Source organism: Eleutherodactylus coqui, chromosome 3 (assembly GCF_035609145.1).
Source record: "Eleutherodactylus coqui strain aEleCoq1 chromosome 3, aEleCoq1.hap1, whole genome shotgun sequence".
In the NCBI taxonomy this organism is placed as follows: Eukaryota; Metazoa; Chordata; class Amphibia; order Anura; family Eleutherodactylidae; genus Eleutherodactylus; species Eleutherodactylus coqui.
The window spans coordinates 60,890,443-60,911,507 of record NC_089839.1 but is presented as its reverse complement, the minus strand read 5'-3'; the positions used below and the strand labels follow the sequence as shown (position 1 = coordinate 60,911,507).

General features: G+C 44.5%; 1 protein-coding gene across 1 annotated transcript in view; it reads left to right on the top strand.

Moving 5' to 3' along the window:
• Window positions 1–21,065, top strand: part of SLX4IP (SLX4 interacting protein) — a 137,768-nt gene that overhangs the window by 32,715 nt on the left and 83,988 nt on the right. The window contains exon 3 of the mRNA XM_066595644.1: window positions 15,291–15,380. Within this exon, the coding sequence (XP_066451741.1) occupies window positions 15,291–15,380 (90 nt within the window). The remainder of the gene's footprint in view (window positions 1–15,290; window positions 15,381–21,065) is intronic.

Sequence of the window (21,065 nt, the reverse complement as noted above, 5' to 3'; positions counted from 1 at the left end):
TTACCTATAATTTTTTGTAAAATTGAACTATTCCTTCTGGCGGACCCCAGTGTGAGGTAAGAAGTGACATGCAATCTTGTAAAAATGGCAAGAACTCGAAGTACTAGTCTAGAGAACTTCTTTTTTTTTTTTTTTAGCCTGGTGTGCTAAAATTGGGTTAGCAAAAAAATAAAAAGCAAGAAAAAATCCAGCTCACCAACCATAATCAAACTTGAAAGGACGGTGCACAGGCTCGTCTAACCAACCGTATTGAGAAATGTAATGGAAGCATTGGCGTAACTGCAGGGGATCCGGTTGCACCCAGGCCCAGGAGCCTTAGGGGGCCCATAAGCCCTCTCCTCTTTATATAGGGAGCCCAGTACCATGGATAAAGCATTATAGTTGGGGGCCCTGTTACAGATTTTGCATTGGGGCCCAGGAGCTTCAAGTTACACCTCAGGATAAACATTTGCACCCGAGCCCTCAAGCCTTTAGTTACGCCCCTGAATGGAAGGAAATCCAGCTCATCCAAAGATTACAACAATGTATATTTAAAAACAAAGACTTTAATTAAGAAATCATTAAAAATTAGTGGAGAACACAGAAAAGATGACCAAGACTCACGCAATGTATGCGAGGCTTTGTTTTTAATATACATTGTTGCAAACTTTTCTTCCATTATATTTATGTCAAAATTGGGGCCCTGCTTACACTACCCCCTTTTTAGGGACAAACCCAGGGCAGCAGCGCTAACACCTGTACACCGTCGCTCCATTCACTTCAATTATGCTATTTCTGGCAGTGCCAGTGAAATGAATGGAGCGGCGGTGTGCAAGTATGACCGCTACCACCTCATTTCAAGCCTCTATCTCGGAATCATGGAAATGCAAGCGCTCGGAGCTCCAATGATCTGAACGTTATTCCCTATCTTGTTAATAGGGTATAACTTTCAAACATGGCACATTCACTTTAAAGTGACCCTCCAGGCGTATATAAACAAAGATGGCCGAATCGCTTCTCTGACTACCTGATGCACACTGTACATTAGTATGCATTGGTAGTAAGACACTACATGCTAATCTGGTCAGCACTGCTCGTGCAGGCAGCACTGGTTAATCAAAGCAGGTGTAGTGTCTTGGATTAATGGTTCATACTAATACATAGTGTGCTTCAAGTATTTAGAGAAGTCGGTGCGGCCATCTTTGTTTGTCCGGGCCTGAAGAGTCGCTTAAAGTAACAGTTTTTGATAATTAAGTATTTTCTGTGTGCTCTGACATCACTCGTTAGGTTTGTTTGTTGAATACAATTTTGCCTTTCTGAAATTCCTATTTAAGGAATTTGTCAGAGCTGTCGTTAATGTTGAGAGTTTCACGGCGGCGTTGGCGGCCGCTGTAGTTTATATGTGGCACATGGCTGTTTCTTGGGTTCCGAGCTGCGATATTGAGTTATTCGACCACACACACAGAATAGTCTCCAGCCACTTAAGCATATAAACAGCCAGGCTTTCTTACAGAATAAAAATATATGTATATACAAATACTTGTGGGTGCGTGCACGATCAGCATATTAAGAAGGGCCAGCAAAGTTTGGTACACAACTGTATCAACAAAGTTTTGGCTTCTGTATGACAAGTCTGGAAAAAATATCAATTTCTTTCAGCTCTAAGGGGAAATGTTAGTAGGCAAGGAACCTTAGAATAATTCCAGTAGTATTAGGGAAATGTCAGCCGTTACATAAAAAACAAGATTATATACTTTTTAATAAAGCAGTCGTTTATTGCCAGTTAGTGCAGTACTTGGGTTACCGCGTTCTTCTATAATTGATGTGTGTAAGGATACGTTTTAACATTTATTCATACGTTTTGTGTTGTTGCCTTTTCTCAAAATTATTCGCTTTTGGATTTAGGTCAAGTGGTTCTAGGGTTTTTAGGCGAGATGTCATACCAACACCTAGGGCCGATGGAGATATTCTTAGGCCTCATGCTCGGCACCGAGGGAACAATGGCTTGCCACTAGAGATGAGCGAGCGTACTCGCTAAGGGCAATTACTCCAGCGAGCATTGTCCTTAGCGAGTACCTGTCCGCTCGGAAAAAAAGATTTGGGCGGCGGGGGAGAGCGGGAAGGAACGGAGGGGAGATCTCTCTCCCTCTCTCCCTCCCGCTCCCCCTGCTCACTCCTGCAACTCACCGCTCACCTGCGCCGGCACCGAATCTTTTCTTCCGAGCGGGCAGGTACTCGCTAAGGACAATGCTCGCTCAAGTAATTGCCCTTAGCGAGTATACTCGCTCATCTTTACTTGCCGCCAATGGCTGTTAAGCCTAGACAGTATAATAATACCATGTTAAAGGGGAGACCCGGGCAGAAAGAGAATTTTGAAACTGCTCAGAGTACTGCACAAACCTAAAATAAACTGTACTCCCCTCACCTCATCCGGTCCACCAGTGCTCTCCACTTCCTGCTTCAGCGATGACATCATTGATACCAAACATGTCACTGCTGCCACGAGTCAGTGGCTCACTTCGGCCAGTGTCTAACAGCAGTGGTAAAACGTCCCTGTGTCGAGACTCCGTTATAGCTGCAGCAGCGGAGAACGGGGCAGCAGTTGAATCGGCATGCAGTTGACTTAAAGGGGTTGTCCCGCGCCGAAACGGGTTTTTTTTTTTTTAAACCCCCCCCCCCCGTTCGGCGCGAGACAACCCTGATGCAGGGGTTAAAGAAACAACCCCCACAGCGCTTACCTGAATCCCGGCGGTCCGGCGTCTTCATACTCACCTGCTGAAGATGGCCGCCGGGATCCTCTGTCTCCATGGACCGCAGGGCTTCTGTGCGGTCCATTGCCGATTCCAGCCTCCTGATTGGCTGGAATCGGCACGTGACGGGGCGGAGCTACACGGAGCTACACGGAGCCCCATAGAGAAGAGGAGAAGACCCGGACTGCGCAAGCGCGGCTAATTTGGCCATCGGAGGGCGAAAATTAGTCGGCACCATGGAGACGAGGACGCCAGCAACGGAGCAGGTAAGTATAAAACTTTTTATAACTTCTGTATGGCTCATAATTAATGCACAATGTACATTACAAAGTGCATTATTATGGCCATACAGAAGTGTATAGACCCACTTGCTGCCTCGGGACAACCCCTTTAAAGCTTTTTCTGCCTTGAAAACCCCGTTAAGTCATAAAAGACTATCATGTATATCATTCCATAATTATTGGCTAAAGTACAGACTGGAAATGCCCCTAGTCCTCATGCCTACTTTTCCCCAAGGAAGAGACCGGTGCTCAGCTGGAAGAAGAGTAGAGAATCAAAGACATTCTAGCCTGAATAACTCGAGCTGCGCTACCGTTTTTCTAGTTTTCCTCTTCTTTTCTACCTTTGTCTTATTGACAATGAGTGTACTGTACACGTGGTTATCTATGTTGGCAGCTTTCAAAGGGATCATAGCTGCGGCATGGAAGCAAGTCGACCTTGAGCGTCCTCTCCAATGCCATCATGCAACATGTGTCGAAAGATGTCTGTGGATGGATCTCTTCGCAGAAAAACTTTTTGAAGATTTTTCTTTCCATTGCGAGAGTCATCTGGGGTCATACAAAAAAAAACCTTCTACAGCCCAGTAATGTTATGTTTTGACCGGTGTGGTATTTTATGTTACATGACCAGTTCATGGTTAATTATACAGACCTTTATAGGAAGGGAATTCATTATGATTTACTATAGCTGTCAGCACCAGCTGTATCACAAATAAATTCACAAATTCTTATGTCTGGGGAAATCCTGCGGTGACAGTAGTGCCAAAGGGCAAGGAGGTGTTAAGCAACATTTCTCATCTCTGCTGTCTTACTGGAAAAATAGAGCCTGACAGTGGGAAACCGAAGTGAAGATAAGGACCGGGGCGAACTGAGAGTGATGCAGAGCAGAGTGCTAATCAGGAAATTGGCCGAAAGGGAACCTGGTGTTAATAACGGACTGAAATTATTTGTTTAATGATTAGGAATAAAAATAGAATTTCTGCGTTCTCCGGTCATACGTAACTCACTAATTAGAGAGTGCTGACTTAAGGAGCCAAGGCTTGCTTGCGTTGGCTCTTGTTTTGTACAATTTGGACTTGTTATATCATTTGAGTTATTGCTCGATGACTTGCTATTCCATAAAGATTTCAACAAGGAGCCCTCATTGGTTTCGGGCATCAAAATAACCTTTCATTAAGTCCCCCCGTTGGCAAAATGGTGTTGGAACTAGAATGTCACGTGTACGCTATACTTTATTGTTGCTTTGTGATCTTATTTGATCCAATACACGGCCTTGGAATAAAAGGAAGCATTTGAAATGACAAGGAACACCTCCTTCACAAACGAGGTGTACTTTGTTTTAAGTTTGGAACATGGCTGAGAACTCTCCCGACAATGCTGATTGGCTCACAGTTGATGAATGTCTGCCCAGATGTCCTTTTTAGCTGAATGCCAAGAACAGCATAAAGACGCACAATTCTTGTTCTGGGAGGAGTTTATGGTGCTCACTAATTAACCCTTTCCAATCCACTGTCTGACCTCTGAAGACATTATGATTTAAGGCTGTACAGCTCCGATGTTGGATGACGTCCTTCGGGGTTCTCTTACTGTATATTGCCGGCCTCTCAGCTGTCAGAACCTACCCAACGTGTCACCTCAGGCAGCACTGGCTTTAGCCAGCAGATAGTGCAGTTGTATAACGGCAGAAAAAGAGTAAGCCCCCTAGGAAAACCAGGATACAAATTGGATTGGAAAGGGTTAAATCCTTTATTGGCATTTTATATGTGCCCTTTTTTTAACCTATCAATGCTGCATGACGTGCAATTCCGTCATGGACGTCTGGGGTTTGCATGGAGGGGGATTGAGAGCCGATTCCACTCAATGCAAAGCTGACACCCACCTGCAACAGCTGTTAACCCTTTAATTGGCATTTCAATGTCCTGATCTGAGTTTAGGGGTCCCGGACAGCCACCTGTGATGAGGTAATGGAGTGCCGTTTGATTGCCATGGCAGCCAGGGGCCTTCTGAAAGCTTCCAGGGCTGCCATTTCAGATTGCCTGTCTTGTGGTTTTATTGCCTGTCAGATCACAGTATAATGTAATACCATAGTATTACATTCTACTGCAGGAGTGATCAAACCATCACAAGTTCTTGTCCCCTATGAAGACTAAAGAAAAATTCTGTAAAAAACAGTTATACATTTTTATTTTTAAATCATTAAAAAAAAAAAGGAAGGTAATAGTAAAAAAAAAGAAAAAACCTTTATCACATTTATGATAAAGAAATCTAAAAAACAAACAAACACATATTTGGTATCGCTGCCTCAATAAAAGTCTGAGCTATCAAAGTAATGCATTATTTACCCCGCATGGTGAAAAAATAAATTGCACTTTTGTTGTCTTCAAGAAAAAAATTTCATAAAAGGCAATCAAAAAGTCTTCTACTCCAAAATGGTACCAATAGAAACTACAGAATGTCCCAGAAGTGCATTATATGGTACATTATATAGTACCATTGAAAAATACAACTTGTCCCACAAAAAGTAAGCCCTCAGACAGCTACGTTGATGGATAAATAGGAGTTATGATTTTTTAAAAGTGGGGGGGGGGAAACAAAAATAGGGGAAAAAAGGGTTCGCGTCCTCAAAGGGTTTAAGTGCCTCTATCGCACACTTTATTATAGACCAGTGGTTCCAAATCATGGTGCTACAGTAGCCCAGAGCGCGATAGGAAGTTGTCAGGGATGCCGCGATACAACCAGGGAGTCAGAATTAGCCACATTTGAGATTAATTAGCTGCTGGCGACTAGGGAAATGGAAGAAGAGAAAGTGCTACAGTTGAGCTCAGCCCATGGCGCATAGTGATGCTGCCTCACCTGCCAGTACGCCTGAGAGGACCTTACCCACTCGGGAGGCTGCGGGTACATATTGGATGTCCACGGACTAAGCTCCAACCCTTATTTGGGGAGGGAGAGAGGTTTAAAAGAGTTGTCTGCTTACAAAATTACTTTTTAAAATTAGAGCCCAATGAGTTGAAACCATAAAACAAAGTAGACTGACCCGTCCTCCGCATCAGTGATCCAGCGCTGCAGCCCCCCGCCCTCCCACTCTCTAAAAAGTGAAAGTCAGATGACCTTTTGCTGCAATTACAATTGATATAGATGGATAATTGTTCTTCGGAAAACTTATTGTATAAGATAAACACTTGGGGTGACTTTGTAGGAATTAATGGTTGCCAAGAATAGTACTGAATCTACGAAGATAAGATGTTGTCTTCTGAAAGTTCTCAAAGAGGGTCTATCAGCTGTGACTGACAAACTTCGCAAATTAGCTGTGAAGATCCACCGACATGTCATCATGTCTACTTAATGAACAGTATAAGATTTTTTTTCTATGTATAGGATGCCATTAAAGGCAGCGATGACAGCCTCTGCCTGTCAAAAAAGTCTCAGGGCATCACCTCGGCACCATGACACCACTGATTAAGGGAACAATTTTGTAAATAGAAGACCTTAGGTTTGATCTGTTAAGGTTCTTGCATCCAATGCCAAGTGCTTGCACTATTTCATCTGCCAAAAAACTTGGAGGCTCCTTGCAGATGGATGCATAACGCATCCCATACGGTGCTGTACACCTGTGCGCCTTCGATATTATTATATGTAGGTACAGAGATTTTTTTCACTTAAGGTACCTTTTTACAAGGGACGACTATCGACAGAGTAATCCCTCAAAAGAGCTAATTTAAACAATAGTCGTTCAGTGTAGACTTGGCCACCAAGAGGACGACAATCGACTGTTCACTCAATAGTTGTTAACTGTTTTTGTTTAAGCTCATCAAAAAAAATGGTTGCCGGTTGATCCTGGTGTAAAGTCACAGCCATTTGTATTTGAACGAATTGCAAAGAAATTTGCATGGAGATCCCGTTTATGAATGCTAGCTTGGAAAACCACTAATGAATAGACATGAGTGAGTATACTCGCTACGGCACATTACTCGAGCGAATAGTGCCTTAGCCGAGTATCTCCCCGCTCGTCCCTAAAGATTCAGGGGCCGACGCGGGTGACAGGTGAGTTGCGGGGGGCGGGGGGGGGGGGGAGGGAGAGAGAGCTCTCCCCTCCGTTCCTCCCCGCCCCCCGCCGGTACTAGAATCTTTAGAGACGAGCGGGGAGATACTCGGCTAAGGCACTACTCGCTCGAGTAATGTGCCTTACCGAGTATACTCGCTCATCTCTAATAACGAACCATCAAGGCTTTGTGTAAAAGTAAACAAACGACTGTCTGTATGCTTCAGCGATTTTTCTGAGCGACTATCTGAATGATGGTTGATATCTGTAAGGCCTCCTTCGCATGAGTGTTGTTTTTACACATTATAGGTGCGTGAAAAGAGCGCTTCTATAATAATATTTTCGTATAGAAGCGTTCAGGAATTTTAGACGCACTAAATACTCGCACCTTCAAAAGATAGGACATGTGACTGCAAAACTCGCATCTAAGGTCCGTGGTGCAGGAAAAGATATGACCTGACCTATCTTTGGTGTGAGCTGCGCAGGAGTTTCCATTGACTCCTATGGGAGCAGGAGTCTATGGAAACTCCTGTGCAGGAAAAGAGGATTTCTGCCGACCGAGGGAATACCCCGCTGCTTACAGTAGGACATTTAAAGCTTGCAGCCCATGAGCACATTTTAAATGTTCCACTGTAAACTCCTGTTAGTCCCCACGTGAATTGAGGGAACCCGCGGGGACTAACAGGAATTTACAACGGGACATTTAAAATGTGTTTCTGGCCAGCACGTTTTAAATGTCCTGCTATAAGCAATGGGTTATTCCTCCAGCCCCACTGCTGGGAAATTCCCCAGCAGCAGGGGGGGGGGGGGGGGGCAATAGGGGACTCCCTCCACCTCTCTTCACAAGGGATTTCTGTATAGCGGGGAGCGAGGGAGGCGGGGTTACAGGGCTTCCCTGGAGAGCGTGCGAGGAGGGGGTAGAGCTAGAGGGATCCGCCCTTTAACTCTACCTCCTCTATATTTGCTATGTGAAATCTGTGAGAAGCCCTATAGCCCCGTCCCCTCTCTCTGCGCTATGGGGATATCCCTTGGGAATACCAAGAGCAGGGAGAGAGAGAGTGGGGCTATGGGTCAATCCCCTATAGCCCCACTCTCTCTCCCCCTGCTATGGGAGATCCCGAAGCCCTGCGGGGCTTCTCTCTCCTTCTGGAGCAGTCCTCATCATGTGATTGCTAGCGCATTACAGGCACGGTTTTTTATTTTTTCACCCCTATACTGCGCTCGTGTGAACGAGTCCCGAGCGTACTTTTAGATACTACAAGAACCTGCAGTCTCTATTACAGAGGTCTATAGCATCACTTGGTACAATTTGCCTGGGGTGATGAGCCTGTATTTGTACCAAAGAGGAGAAACATACCTAATAAAAATCAACCATGCTCCACTTAATTTTGGATGGAGTAGGGGTGATTCTTAAGTGTATCACAGAAGTATTGTCCCTTATTGTATATGGAGGCACCATATGATGAAACACCTAGTTAGGTCCCATAGGAATTTCATGTTCGACTATACAGAATCTATGCTTGCAATGAGCGTGGGCCCACAGTTTCTCACTTCCTTTAGGATAGACCATCAATAGTAGATATGAGGAAGGGGGAGGGGGTACGCCAACTGTGCCAACCAGCTGATCGCATTACAGTGCAATCACGCACTAAGCTAATTTCTGCATTTAGCAGGGTACCATGATGGAATTCTTGACAACAAATTCTGCCTCAAGACATCAAAATCCACAGCTTTATGCCTGCCAAAGGGCAAAATCCACATGAAGACTTGCAATGCGAAAACGAGCATGTCCCCGTTAAGAAGTGACATATTACTTCTTGGCATGGAAACACTTGTTTCTGTGTCAGAATTCCGCATGTGGATTTTTGACAAGGCAAAATCTGTGTACATATCCACACTGAAAACCGTGGAATTTCACAGTGGAAAATTGTTGCACGATTTTGCCATGTGAATATGCCTGAAGACAGCTCGGTGCCCACTGTAGTGGCCAGGCTTGGTATTGCATTCAAATTTCCGTTCATTGCAATGGGAACTTTTTTCTGTAATACCAAGTCTGACCACTGCAGTGGGAACAGGGCTGTCTGCTTCCTGCAGAAATGAACTCTGTGCACGAGCACATCGCCCCGGCTAACAATTGACCGGCGGGACTCTCATGCGGCGGATCCCCACTGTTGTACTATTGACAGCCTATCCTAAGGCTAGACCACCAGTACCTTACAGCTGGACAACCCCTTTAAAAATAAAGTAATAAAATTTATATTAAAATTGTGTTTTACCTTCTCAGAAACCAGATTTACTGGTTTGGCTTTAGAGCGGTGGCTTTGTCCTTTTGTCCCTGAACTACAAACATCAGTCCTGGCAGGAGTGATTGGTCATAGATGACTTCTGCTGGGTAGAACCCTGGTGCTCCAGCAGAGCTCAGACCAAGAAGATATTAGTGTGGCACAGCACTACATTTATTCTTATATACTGTCTTAACAAGTATACCAGTGAGCATGCTGCTACAAAAAAATGGGAAAAAAATAGTTTGTACTGAAAGAGCAAGACATTTGTGATGAAGAGTCTTATGTTTTGTGGTTACCTTCGATAATCCTTATAAAAAAATATACCAAAAGCCAACAACTATGCGTGCTTCATTCCTTATCTGGTATTGTCATCAGCATTTATTTCTCAGGATTCTACAGCTTCATCTTGGCGTTCCCAGTATAAAATAACACCGCAGAAGCCACCACATTAATCCACCTCAGCAACTCCGACCTACCCTATCTCTATTGATTGCCATTCCTTGGCGGGGTGTGCCTTCATGCCGTTCTCTTCTATCAATGAGATTTCAAAGAGTAAAAGGATTTAATTAAATTAGGTCTTCCTACCACTTGTGAAACCACACTCGTTAGTAGGTGCTGCATGTAATTATTGCACGCTTTGGCATACTTTGCAGTGATATCGGAAACAATCTTCCCACATAAAGGTAGGCTTACGCTTTGCAAACTGTCAAAATAAATACATTTTGCTTCTCGTAGATTCATTAGAATGTGAAATGCTTAATGTGTAGGATGGTAATTTCCAAACCCTTTTCTCATGGGAAAATGTCAGAATCTCTACAGTTATGACATTCATGCTGAAAGAGTCTTCCGAGAAACCCCTCACTAGGTTCTAAGAAAAACAAGGAACCCTTTCGGCTTCATACTGTAACCAGAAGTAGCATCAAGTAGAAGGATGCCTTTTTTGAACATTTCAGTAATAACACATATAGGAATGTATATAGCATCTGGTATTGTTCTGGTTGTTTGGCGGCTGCTCCCTTGAACATATCCGACTATTCGTTATTGGAGATCCTAGATAAGCTGATGGACCTATAAAATCTCTTGAACTCTGTACATGGTTATTTTCACAAAGAATGGTTCATTGCTGGCCATAAACCAAAGAGAGTCAATAAGGAGTGGTTGAAAAAGTATAGCAGTTTGCTGTTTCATATTTGCTGACCTCCAAACGGCTCCTTCAAGTAAAGATTGCATGAAAAATATGTTTGGCATTATCAGTCATAAAATATAGCAGTATTTATTATGCTATATCCAACTATATGGGCATATTTAGCTAAAGGGAGTGCTGGAAGGGATCTATCAACTGTGGAGATTCGCTTCACTTACAATAGATGCCCTGTGATGGAGTGACACTGGCAAAGCATGCATGAAAGTTAGCGTGCCTACTTTTTTAGGTGATTTTTTAAAATAAGCTGTCTTGTGTGTACTTTGAGAAATAACACTATTTATGGCCATCCTATGACTAGTAGTAATGTATTCTACATTTTTCACCAATTTTCTGCTCTGCAGGCTCAATCTCTATTTCTCAGTCTTTGCTGAGCTGGTTGGTGGAGACTAGTTGTTTTGCTGTCGCCATAGACTGCACACACAGACAAGAAGGTATCCTGCTCCCCTAGCTTTCTATAACACACCTATCATGTCTGATGAGGATGTTATAAAGACTACCAAAGCTAGTAGGGGACTGGTAGACAGCAAACATACCAAAGCAACTGGCAAAGGCAACATGCATTGATCTTAAAACGCCGAACCGGCCTAACAAGCAGAGTACCTGGCCTAAAAGGGTGACCCTATGCTAGGAACCTATGGCTTCCCTGAAATGACCTTAAATAGAATGATGGAGGAAGACCAGTCTCAGGAAAAGACCAATAGAAATAAATCAAGGAACACACTAGAAACACCTGACGGCACACCCAAAAAACAAGTAGAACAGAACAAATGGACAAGGGAACTAAAACGGATGCTGTGCAAATGTCTGCACAAAACACAAACAGAATACCTTTTTTATTCCACACCACTGACTCACAAGACTAGGATACAAAGTAGGTTACCCAGCATCCTCTGCTCAGGGAAGCCTGTTTAAATATGGAAACAAAGTTACTAACTGAGTTACCCATTACCCCAGCCAACCAATCAATTAACAGCAATGAATTGTTATCTCCTTGTTGACCAGTGCCAAATGGCAATGAGCATGCGTCGGCTTGGTGAATCACATAGGTCGGAACTGACGCCATGACGTGACTCCGGAGCCCTGCCTATCTGCCAGCCACGCTGCTACAGTACCCTCATAAGTAACGGCATCATAGAGGACATACTACGGCAGTAATGATCAGTGTAGATGTAATTTCAGTAGCTATGACGCAATAATCACTTACTATTAGCAGCAGCCAGATGTCTACATGAGTCTCTCTGCTTTTTTCTCTCTTCCCCCTCCTCCCCTCTCCATAGACGTATGTGGGCAGCATGAGATAGTAACAAACAACCCCCTTCCCCCTCCTGTAATCTATTTTGGCATCTCTGCTACTAGACATTGATTTTAGACGACAATCGGCAGTAAATAGCAAGTTAGATGGAAGGGAGACCTCCTTTTAGAGTGATTTTTCAGCACAAACACGTCAAAACTGACGATTCTTCCCACAAACTCTCTTATGTAAGAATGCTAATTATAGACTTTGTTACATTTTATATAATTGCTTTAATTATTGTGCTATGTTGACAAATATCTGAGCTGTAAGTGCCATTGTGCTTGTAATTAAAACAGAAACCTTTTAAAATCGTTTTGTCCGTGATGTAGAATCCAAATTGCAATCATTGTTCTTTCTGATGATTACATCTTGTTAGCTTGATTGCTCCAGAAAATGGTGCAGTGGTGAAGTGGAATGAAAAACTCGCCCATTCTTGTGTGAAAACATTGCTTATAGGATATATCTCCATTTTAGCTGAAGCCACAAGAATGTGAGAGTTGAAGTTGATTCAAGAATGGAATTGCATATCCAATTTATAGTTACTGAGTTTCCCCTGCCGACTTGTATGTTATAGTTTATTAACCTCACATATGTTAAAACCAATGTTAATCTTACCCTACATATAATGTCCATTTACTAATAGAAATGTGTGTTCACACTGTGACTTCCTAAATTGATTTTCATGCATGAACATAGAGGAAAAACCACCAGTTTTTCCCCACAATGATTGAGATATATATCCTCTCCTTGTTCACTTTTTCTTTTTGCAAGGGTTTAGATTATCACCAGAAACATTGTAGACCACCGCCCGCAGTGGATTTTGGCTAACTACCCTGTTAAGAAGCCCTACCCTGATTTTTCAATGCGGGGGGTGTGAAATATAAGTCCTATCCAAAAAATAATTAGGGGATTGATGAACTGGCTGACCAGTGGCATTGATTGGACAGTGCATAAATCCCGCCTCCACAACACGATAGCTGTGATTGGCTCAGCAGCGGTCATAGAACCAATCAATGCAGCACTGGATGAACCAATGACAGCCATCGCATTGGGTCATCGAGCGAAGCATTGATTGGCTAGTAGCGCTCGACAACCAATCAGAGCCATCGCTTCCTGGAGGCAGGATTTATGAATCCCGTAATCACTAAGTGATCTTCTGTGGGCAGACGAGGATTGCAGGTCATGCTGGAGCTCCGGAGAGCAACGGGAGGATCCGGACCAAGCCTGCTAGTTAAGTAAAATAAGACCTAGTGCCTCTTTTGGGGCAAAAATTAATACAAGACAGGGTCTTATTTTCGGGAAACACCGTAATATGCAACACATAACAAGATTGGCTGGGATTTCCTGTCCGGGAACCCTTGAGGAGAAGATTGTGTGTGTGTGTGTGTGTGTGTGTATGTATATATATATATATATATATATATATATATATATATTAGAGATGAGCGAGCGTACTCGGCCATGCCCCTTTTTCGCCCAAGCACCGCGATTTTTGAGTACTTCCGTACTCGGGCGAAAAGATTCGGAGGGCGCCGTGGGTGAGTGGGGGGTTGCAGCGGGGAGTGGGGGGGAGAGGGAGAGGGATCTTTTCACCCGAGTACTGAAGTACTCGAAAATCACGGTGCTCGATCGAGCAATTACTCGAAACGAGTATACTCGCTCATCTCTAATATATATATATATAATTATATATATATGTGTATGTATGTGTGTGTATATATATATATAATTTTGGAGGCTACATGAATAGTAGAATTAAAGATTGATTACATTTTATTTTAGCTCCTTTAGATATCTATATTAAAGTGTCCATACACCCTCAATAGCTTGCGGATGAACAATCGTTCGACTGACTGCTTTTTCTCCCTACTTCCGCATACACATGATCGCATGTATTTTCAGTGGCAGATGGAAGTAAGTCACTGCCAGACAGTAATGGCAGCAGATTATCTTCAGGAAGAACAAAAGGATTGGCGTTGAAATTTCTGAGCCGCCCATTTCTCACCTTGAATGGAATAGCAGAGCGTATAGTCCTCACTGCGGTGAGGAAGAATAGGGAACTCTGGATTCTCATTCTAGTGATCATTGGGGGTCTCAGCGATCACATATTTATCACCTATCTAAATGGCTAGGTGATAAAGGTCCATTGGGGGAAAACCCCTTTAATTTGGAGAGAAAAAGGCATGCTATGAGATTTGCATTAAAACATTTTTTTTAAAGCAACCCGCCCAGATTCATGCCAAAATTCTGTCCTGAAACAAGAGTGGGGTGGGCGTATAGTTCCTGCAGTTCTTCTCTGATGCCCATCTGATTTGCCGGTTTCTGCTCCACTTTTGGACGCCGAAAATGACCACAGCAATTTTTTAACTATGTAATGTTTGGCAGTACTGATCAAATGAACTGCTCTAGCCAATCAGAAGACAGGGATAGTTTAACCTTACCAATGTACTGTGTGGATTTGGTAGTCTGAAGATTGCATTGGGGATGGCCAAAAAAATAGGACCTGCAACCAGTGGATAAGCGGGTTGACAGAGAAGAACTACTGCAGGCAATAAACCCTTACCCTCTGGTTCTAGAACAGAATTTTGACCCGAAACCGGAGGGTTGCTTCAACAATGAAGTGTCCGTCTTTCTGAAAATAGTTGGGAGGGGTATCATCACTCCTTAAAGAGAGCACCTGGAAGGTGAGTGAGGAGACCTATAAGGCCATGCATGCTCTTCCGGGAGATATTTGCAAATAAGGACGATGGAGCAATACCTCTGCAGCGCCACCTATTGGATGGCAGCATTCCTGCAAATCAATGTCCAACCTTTTCTACAAGTCTTAACAATTCCCAATCATTATGAAGACCTGCAGAAAGGGTCGGACATTGACTTGCAGGAATGCTGCCATCCAATAGGTGGCGCCGCATTGGTATTGTTCCATCTTCCTTTTCTGAAAATGGTTCAACTGTGAGCTGTAAATCTGCATATTATGGACTGTAATGACTGTTTTTTTAATCTAAAACCGTGAAAATATAAGCTACGATACTATTTATTATAGCTAATATAACATTTTCCACTCTTATTAAAAATATTTAATGTTTCCGAGAATTTTATAGGTTCGTATTTTTTGATTTTCCTTGAAACCTCCTTTGTTTCAAAATGTTCAGCCAAGGATTCTCTGGCATTCTCCCCGTATTGAAGAGACACTACACTACATTCGGATACAACATCGCTGGTTCATGGTTTTCTCCTTGCCCCTTAATTTTATGGGCTTAATTGAAAAGTTTGAAGCAAGCTCGTGAATGGCTGCTAAACAAGTGATTTGCCGCTTCCAGCGGTGGGTCAAGTAATCATGTAATTTGATGTGCTCCTTTTGAGGTGGCAGCTTGGTAGGCTTCTAGATGGTGGCTTCCTCTTTGTGTGCCATACATATGCCTTACAACATCCTAAGGATTTCATCCTTTGTCTTGCAGTGTGGGAACTTTGCTGTTCTGGTGGATCTTCATGTTTTGCCTCAAGGCACCAGTAAAGACTCCAGCTGGTTTTCTGACCATGAGAAGGAGGTACAACAAAACCATTCCTACTTCAAAAGCCCGTAGCTGCAGGGAAGAAATTGGACTGGCTTGATTTGCTCAGATCTTATTTTCATTGTTATGTTGAGACTACTGTGAGTTATAACTAACCTTTAACAGCTCCTCGGGGACTATTAGACATGTGTTCTGTTTCCCTTCATTTAATGACTTTTCTCGACTTTACTTTTTATTCTGTCCTTGCTCATAAATGCATTATTTTTCGGACTTTGTTATACCCGGTGCTTTGTTAAGCTGCTAAGTAGTTGACGTCAAAGTGATAGAATTTATAGATATTCCGTAATCATCTGTTATTTACAGGATTTCTTCATATATTTTTATATGGCACATTTGTCTTTAGTCATGGTTCCACTCGGAGCATATGAAAAAAAATATTAATGGGCACCCCCCAAATAGTGGCCAGGTATGGTTAAATCTTCATTCCACCTTGTAAGTGAATTAGGGTATATTAGGTTCTCTATACAAGACCGCTTCTGTGAAAAGTAAAATATTAAATATCATTATGTCACATAGTGATATTGTATCACTCTTTAACCCCTTCCCAATGTGTGCCGTACATTTTTTTTTTTTTTTTTTAAGTTGTACTATATTAAAAAAACGATATAAATGTGGTATTGCTAAAATCATACAGACCCACAGAATACAAATAACCTGTCATTATTTTTATTGCACCGTGAACGCGTTTAAAGGAAACGTCCAAAAAATAGCACAATTGATTTTTTTTCCCCAAAAAATTTCCCCACTTGTAATTTTTTTTTTACATTTTACAGTACATTATACGGTAAGCTAAATGGTGCCGTTGAAAAATATAACTCATCCCGCAAAAAATAAGCCCTCACATCGCTATGTAAACGGAAAGATAAAAGCGCTATGATTTTTTGAAAGTGGTTGGTAAAAGAGAAAATAAGGAAAAAGGGCTGCAGCAGGAAGGGGTTAACCACGGGGGTTTGTATAAAGAGGGATCGAGAGCTGATCCTGCTTCATGAAATGCAGTTGTGGCTGTTTCTCACAGCTGACACCCACCGGCAGCAGCTACGATCACCGTTAATGCTGGTCACGGCTGTTAACCCTGTAAGTTCCCTAATCGCAAGCTCTGTTTACCGTATATACCGGCGTATAAGGCGACGGGGCGTATAAGACGACCCCCCAACTGTCACCTTATACGCCGGTATTCAGTGGAGAAAAAAAAAATAAATTTATTACTCACCTCCCACGGCGTTCTGTCGCGCTCCGGCAGGATGTCGCTCGCTCCGGCAGGCTGTCGCTCGCTCCTCGTCCCCGCCGCAGCATAGCTTTCTGAATGTGGGGCTTGAAATCCCCGCTTCCAGAAAGCTAATACACACGCCGGCAGCCATGACATCATTGAATGGCTGTGATTGGCTAAAGCACACGTGGCTTCAGCCAATCACACTATTCAATGACATCATTGAATGGGTGTGATTGCTAACACGTGCGCCTTCAGCCAATCACAGCCATTCAATGATGTCATTGAATAGTGTGATTGGCTGAAGCCACGTGTGCTTTAGCCAATCACAGCCATTCAATGCTGTCATGGCTGCCGGCGTGTGTATTAGCTTTCTGGAAGCGGGGATTTCAAGCCCCGCATTCAGAAAGCTATGCTGCGGCGGGGACGAGGAGCGAGCGACAGCCTGCTGGAGCGAGCGACATCCTGCCGGAGCGCGACAGAACGCCGTGGGAGGTGAGTAATAAAATTTTTTTTTTTTACACTTTTTTTTTTTTTGTATTACCGGCGCATAAGACGACCCCCGACTGCAGAGCAGATTTTTCGGGGTTCAAAAGTCGTCTTATACGCCGGTATATACGGTAGTTTTTTATGGTAGCCTTCTGAAGGCCAACCAGCTCTGCCATGTCTGATTGCCTGTCAAGCCATACCTGTGGCATAGCTTGACTGCCTGTCAACAACATAATGTCATACTATGGTATTACATTATACTACAGGAGCAATTAAACGATCGCAAGTTCAAGTCCTCTTTGGGGATTAGAAAAAAATATGCATAAATGTAAAAAATTTAAGTTTAAAATAGTTTTATTAAATATCAGAAAAAAATAAAAGGTAGTAAAAGTTTAACCCCTTTCTCATCTCTAATACATAAAATCAAAGGAAAAAAACATTTAACATCGCTGTGTCCGTAAAAGTCCAATATATTAAAGCGACACATTATTTATCCTGCAGGGTGAACATGACCAAAAAATACACAATGCTAGAATTGCGCTTTTTTTGGTCACCCTGCGCCCTAGAAATGTTTTGATAAAAAGTGATCAAATAGTTGTATGTATAACAAACTACAGGAGGTCCCGCAAAAAACAAGCGTCTCGCACAACTACCGTATATACCGGCGTGTAAGGCGACGGGGCGTATAAGACGACCCCCCAACTTTCACCTTATACGCCGGTAATATAGTGTAAAAAAAAAAAATCATTACCTCCCCCGGCGTTCTGTCGCGCTCCGGCAGGATGTCGCTCGCTCCTCGTCCCCGGCGCAGCATTGCTTTCTGAATGCGGGGCTTGGAATCCCCGCCTCCAGAAAGCTAATACACACGCCGTCAGCCAGTTACAGCCATTCAATGACAGCATTGAATGGCTGTGATTGGCTGAAGGCGCACGTGGCTTCAGCCAATCACACTATTCAATGACATCATTGAATGGGTGTGATTGGCTGAAGCCACGTGCGCCTTCAGCCAATCACAGCCATTCTGTAACTGGCTGACGGCGTGTGTATTAGCGTTCTGGAGGCGGGGATTCCAAGCCCCGCATTCAGAAAGCAATGCTGCGCCGGGGACGAGGAGCGAGCGACATCCTGCCGGAGCGCGACAGAACGCCGGGGGAGGTGAGTAATGATTTTTTTTTTTTTTACACTTTTTTTTTGGTATTACCGGCGTATAAGACAACCCCCGACTTCAGAGCAGATTTTTCGGGGTTCAAAAGTCGTCTTATACGCCGGTATATACGGTAGGTCAACGGAATGGTGGAATTTCATTTTTTTTTCCATTTTACGCCACTTAGATGTTTTTAAACGTTTTTAGTACATTATGTGGTATATAAATTAGTGCCATTGAACAACTCGTCCCACAAAGACAAGCTCTCGGACAGCTACATTGATGGATAAATAAGAGTTAGGACTTTATGAAAGTGGGGAGGAAAAAACACAAACAAAAATGGGAAAAAAAGGCCACGTGCTTTCATGGGTTAAAAACTCATTTATACATTTGCAGAGAAAGTTCTTTTGTGGATTAGTTCTTACATTAGAACTTTTATAATCCCCCCCCATTGCACGGGCTTTTTTTCCCTCTTGAGGTCTTGGGCCTCATGTCCACGGGAAAATGAAGATTTTAAATCCGCAGCGGATCACCCGCACGCGTATCCGCACCCCATAGGGATGCATTGACCACCCGCGGATGGTCAATAAAAGTGAATTACAAAAATCCTGGAGCATGAAAAAAAATGGACATGCTCTATTTAGGTGCGGCCTGAATTAAACTCTCCTGCTCCGGGCGATGCAGATCTTCCTTCCTTCGCGGTAGGATCTTCTTTCTTCAGCCCGGCGGATGTGCCCGGCGCATGCGTGCGGCACGCAGCCGGCGTCCCGAGCACATCCGCCGGGCCGAAGAAAGAAGATCCGTCTGTGAAGAAGAGAAGACCTGCACGGTCCGCTACAGGTAAGTTTATTCTTATTTTCAGCCCTCATGTCCATGGAGAATCCGTAGCGGGCCTGATTTTCCCACGTTGACATGAGGCCTTAGTGTGACAAAATGGAGGGAGTAAGTAAGGTGCTGTTTTCTTCCATCTCATAGGCCCTTAGGTCCCTTATGTTACATCAAAGGAAAGGAAGTTTTGCAACTAATGATTTCCTATTGAGAAGAAGGTTAGAGATAGTAACACCTGTGGAGAGTGAATTTATGTTTTAATCATTTATCTATCATATACATATTCCACAGTACTGTACAGAGATTGTCATCACATTGGTCCCTGTCCCTTTGGGGACTCGCAATCTAAATTCAGAACTAGCCTATCAGTATTTTGCGCTGCGGGAAGAAATTGGAGTACCCGGATGAAACCAGTGTAAATACAGGGAGAACATACAAATTCCATGCAGATGTTGCCCTTGATTTTGAATCCCGGAACCCAACACTGCAAGGCAACAGTGCTAACCACTGAGCTAACATGTTGCAGCATTGATACTAATTGTCCTGTATGACCTGGGCACAATGCACACCTCACCAAGGACAGGCGCAGGACTGCATCTACACTGGGAAAATGAGAAACGCAATGCTGCAGTAAAACCCCTATTCAACAAAGATAAACACAAAATAAGAGGGACAACGGACCGTGCTGCTAACTGGGAAAGCTCTCTACATAACAGACTGACCGCTCTGATAAGTGCGAACCTGCAGAACGCCTCTCAGTCTGTTACCTGACCCTGACAGGGGGCAAGGGAGAAGACTGAACCACAGTACAAATAACCAAGACAGAGGGAAATAAATTGCAACCGAAAGATGCACAACTAACTATAGTATGATTTGGACACAGCTCAAGCCACCACGACCAGCTGAACCAGCAATGACTGACAGACACCACAAGACTTACCTAGAATACCAACATGCATAAGCAGATGGAATAGCTAAATCACGTATCAGGTATTGGTTGGTATTTTGGGCAAGATACTTAAAGGGGTGGTCTCGCGAAACCAAGTGGGGTTATACACTTCCGTATGGCCATATTAATGCACTTTGTAATATACATCGTGCATTAAATATGAGCCATACAGAAGTTATTCCACTTACCTGCTCCGTTGCTAGCGTCCTCGTCTCCATGGTTCCGTCTAAATTCGCTGGCAGCTTGCTTTTTTAGACGCGCTTGCGCAGTCCGGTCTTCTCCTTTCAGCACGAGCCGCTTCAGTGTGCTCCCCGCTACAGCTCCTCTGCGCATGCGCAGACGAGCTGTCACTGCTCGGGAGCGCGCTGGAGCGGCCATTCTGTACCTTCCTCTGTTAGAGGAAGGTGCAGAGCTGCCGAGCTGTCCAGGGAAGCCGCCCAGCTGTCCCGCCGTCCAGCTGTCCTGGTAAGTGATGGGCCGGGGGGGCTGCCGCTGCGCCGGGCTGCGTCGGGGGGGGGGGGCCTGCCGCTGCGATGGGGGGGCTGTCGCTGCTCCGGGAGAACTAGCGCTGGGCCGGGGGGGGCTGTCGCTGCGCCGGGGGAACTAGCGCTGGGCCGGGGGGGGGGGGGGGCTGTCGCTGGGCCGGGGGAACTAGCGCTGGGCCGGGGGGGGCTGTCGCTGGGCCGGGGGAACTAGCGCTGGGCCGGGGGGGGGCTGTCGCTGCGCCGGGGGAACTAGCGCTGGGCCGGGGGGGGGCTGTCGCTGCGCCGGGGGAACTAGCGCTGGGCCGGGGGGGGGCTGTCTCTGCGCCGGGGGAACTAGCGCTGGGCCGGGGGGGGGCTGTCTCTGCGCCGGGGGAACTGTCGCTGGGCCGGGGGGGCTGCCGCTGTGATGGGGGGGGGGCTGCGCCGGTTACCTTCTGCCTGGCGGTGGGTGACTGGTCGGCCGTGTTCACTCCAGGGGTCCGGTCGGCGGCTGCGGGGCGTCTGGTTGCCATGGAGACACAGCTGGTAGCGTCTCGGGAGCGCGCACGTCGGGCTACAG